Here is a 2,761-nt window from a genome sequence, read left to right as displayed (position 1 = left end):
AGCAGCAGCGGGAGGAAGAGGAGGAGGAGGTAGGTGGTGGGAGGGGGCGGCACTCCCCGACCCCGGTCCCTGTTGCGGGGGGCTGCGAGGGGAGGATGCTTCCCACCTGCAGTTAACCCTCGGTTTCCTCTACTCCACCCTGTTACAGGGGCAGGAAAGTGCAGCCAGGTTCCCTCCTCGCCCCTCTTTCCCCCGCTGGGAATTGCAGTTCTGATGTTTCAGTTTCCAGGGGACGGGATTTTTTTTCTTTTTCTATGGAAAATACCAATCTGCAGCCCTGAGCGCCCCAGCTAGGATTGCTGCTAGCCCCAGCTAGGATTGCTGCTGGCTCTGCCACCAGGAGTTTTTTGGCTGAGCACTTCCAAAAAAATCCTTTTATCTTGATTCATTCTGGGGCAGGACAACTGAGATTCTGTAAGGAGAAACTTCTGGGGTTTGAGCAAACTTTCTGCCTCCTTTGTCTTTCTCTCCTCCAGATCCAGACTATTTTAAAATACAAGATTAACTTGTCTGCTTCTGCTGAACTGCTGATCCTTCCTTGGAGATGTTTCCAGCTTTTCCCCCCTCCATATGCTGTCCCACAGGTCCCCTCTAAGGTCACAGCAGTGCTTCAGTGTGGAGGGTGCTTCCCAAGGTGCAACAAGTTCAGTTTCTCCTGCTGTGAGCTGTAGGCAGCACTTTTCCACTTAAAAGCTGCAAAAATGCCAAAGAGCTGCAAAAATGCTGGAAGGGCAATCAAGGGAGGAAGATGGACAGACAGCAAAAGAGTTGTTTCCCTGGAAATTCTCTATAAAACAAGTCCCAGAGTATGGAAATGCAAACATCCATTGGTGTTGGTTGAAAGTTAAATTTAGATTTATCAAGACAGCATTCTCCATGCTATGTTCTGGTTTTTAAAGTTTTAAACTCCGAAGAGTTGTGTTTTGGTGAACACACACTTGGAAATATTTCCTGCTTCATTGTATCTCATAGGAAATTTGGGCAAAGGTACCAGGAACAAGTGGAATTCAAGCCATTATGATTTAATCTGTCCTAGGTTAAACTATTTATTTATTTCTTTTCTTGCAGCAGCTCTGACTGTTTTGTGGGCACTTCTGCTGGGCTTCAGGAGCATCAGGAATCAGCTGCAGCTCCTCTTGCCAGGTAAATACACTTGAAGGCTGCCTCTCTCCAGGTTTGGCTTTCCAAGGAATAAACCCAAAGCTGTTACAGCAAAATGGCCCCAAAGAAGATTTTTAAGAGGACCCAACAGCTCTGTCAGTCTGTAGCAGTCAAGCTAAATTCAGAGCCATTGTAAAATCCCAATCTCTGTTCCACTCTTTGCTGTTATTATCTGGGTTACTGGACAGAAAATAGTTCTCAAAGCAAATATTGCTTTATGTATTGAAAAGCAATTCAGCTGCCTAATCAAACTGTTTTATGATAATTATTGTGGTCTCCACTCATCTCCAGGGATTTGGGACCAGCTTTTTGTGGCTGAATTGCTCTGGGTTGGATCTTACCCAAAAATATGGTTAAAACTGTTTTTGGAAAATGAGAATAAAATCACCCGCTCTGTAAAGGAACAGAATAAAATGCTGCTTGGACACGAGTCAGATCAGCTCTGGCATTCCCTGACTTTAGCAAGCTTCCTGGGGCAGCTATTACATGCAGAGAGGCAATTAAATAAGCAAAACATGAGGACTAAGCATATTATCAGTTTTGGTAGAAAAGATCTAACCCAGGCACAGGAATAAGGTGTGTAATTGCTGGAAGTGGAGTGCCAGAGGAAGTTCAAGGTCATCTGTGTGAATTACACACACCTTTTAATTTTATATAATTCAGCTTCTTTTAGCCTTGAGATGTGCTCACAGAGTTTTGAGTGTTCTTTGGACCCTCATGCTGGGAATAGGGGCTGCTTCTGGCCCCTCTCAGCCAAGTGCAGCACCAATCCTTCCTCTTCCTCCTTCGTCAGACCAACAGCTCGTGGGGAAAATCTTCTTGGAGGAAATGGGCAGGAATGGGAGAAATGGGCTTTGTTCCACTTGGCACTGCTGGCCCCTGGCTGGGGATCATTTTGCTATTGTGAAATCCATGTTTTCAGCGGTTCCTTGTCATTTTGAAGGAAAACACTTCTGCGTTCTTTCCCCACTGGGAAGTTCCCCAGTGGGCTTGGGCATTTCCACCCCAAAGAGGAAAGCCCTGGCTGCACCTGCTGGAGGGAAAGGCCTGGCCCTGTGCAGGCAAGAGCTGCTCGACAGGTTCCTGCTCTGGGGCTGCTCCTCAGGACAAGGGCTTGTGGCTCCTCGGGTGCCACAGCCCCTCGGGCTGCTGAGCCTGCCCCAGGCACCTCCTCTCCTCTCCTCCACGGAGGGTTTTGGGTGGCGTGTCCTCTGCTGGGAGTGTTCTGAGCGCTCTGCCCGCCTCGCTGCCAGCGTCACATTTCCTTGTCCCTCGGGGGACCCTTCAGCTGAACCTCCCTCACTGGTTATTCCAGAACCGAGCCGCCACCGCCTGTCACTCCTGTCTCCCGCAGGCTCCTGGGGGAGGGGCAGGATGACTCTTTTCGATGGCGTCTACCCCTTCTACCCGCAGCAGAGGAAGGCTGCCGTGTTCGACATCAGCACCATCACAGTCACCGTGGTGTTCCTGACGCTGGCTTGCAGCTTCCTGCTCATCACCCCGGGCATCCGCGGCCGGGTGGTGCGTGACCCCGGGCATGGGGGCCCTGGGTGCTGGGACCCCGGGCATGGGGGCTCTGGGTGCTGGGACCCCGGGAATG

The 2,761-nt window shown here is 50.2% G+C and overlaps 1 protein-coding gene across 1 annotated transcript in view; it reads left to right on the top strand.

The window, feature by feature from the left end:
- Positions 1-2,535: 2,535 nt before the first annotated feature.
- LOC102032457 (dual oxidase maturation factor 2) overlaps positions 2,536-2,761 on the top strand; it is a 5,195-nt gene continuing 4,969 nt past the window's right edge. The window contains exon 1 of the mRNA XM_005425884.1: positions 2,536-2,682. Within this exon, the coding sequence (XP_005425941.1) occupies positions 2,536-2,682 (147 nt within the window). The remainder of the gene's footprint in view (positions 2,683-2,761) is intronic.

The sequence above is a fragment of the Geospiza fortis genome, unplaced genomic scaffold (genome assembly GCF_000277835.1).
Source record: "Geospiza fortis unplaced genomic scaffold, GeoFor_1.0 scaffold317, whole genome shotgun sequence".
NCBI lineage: Eukaryota > Metazoa > Chordata > Aves > Passeriformes > Thraupidae > Geospiza > Geospiza fortis.
This window is presented reverse-complemented; position numbering and strand designations above follow the sequence as displayed.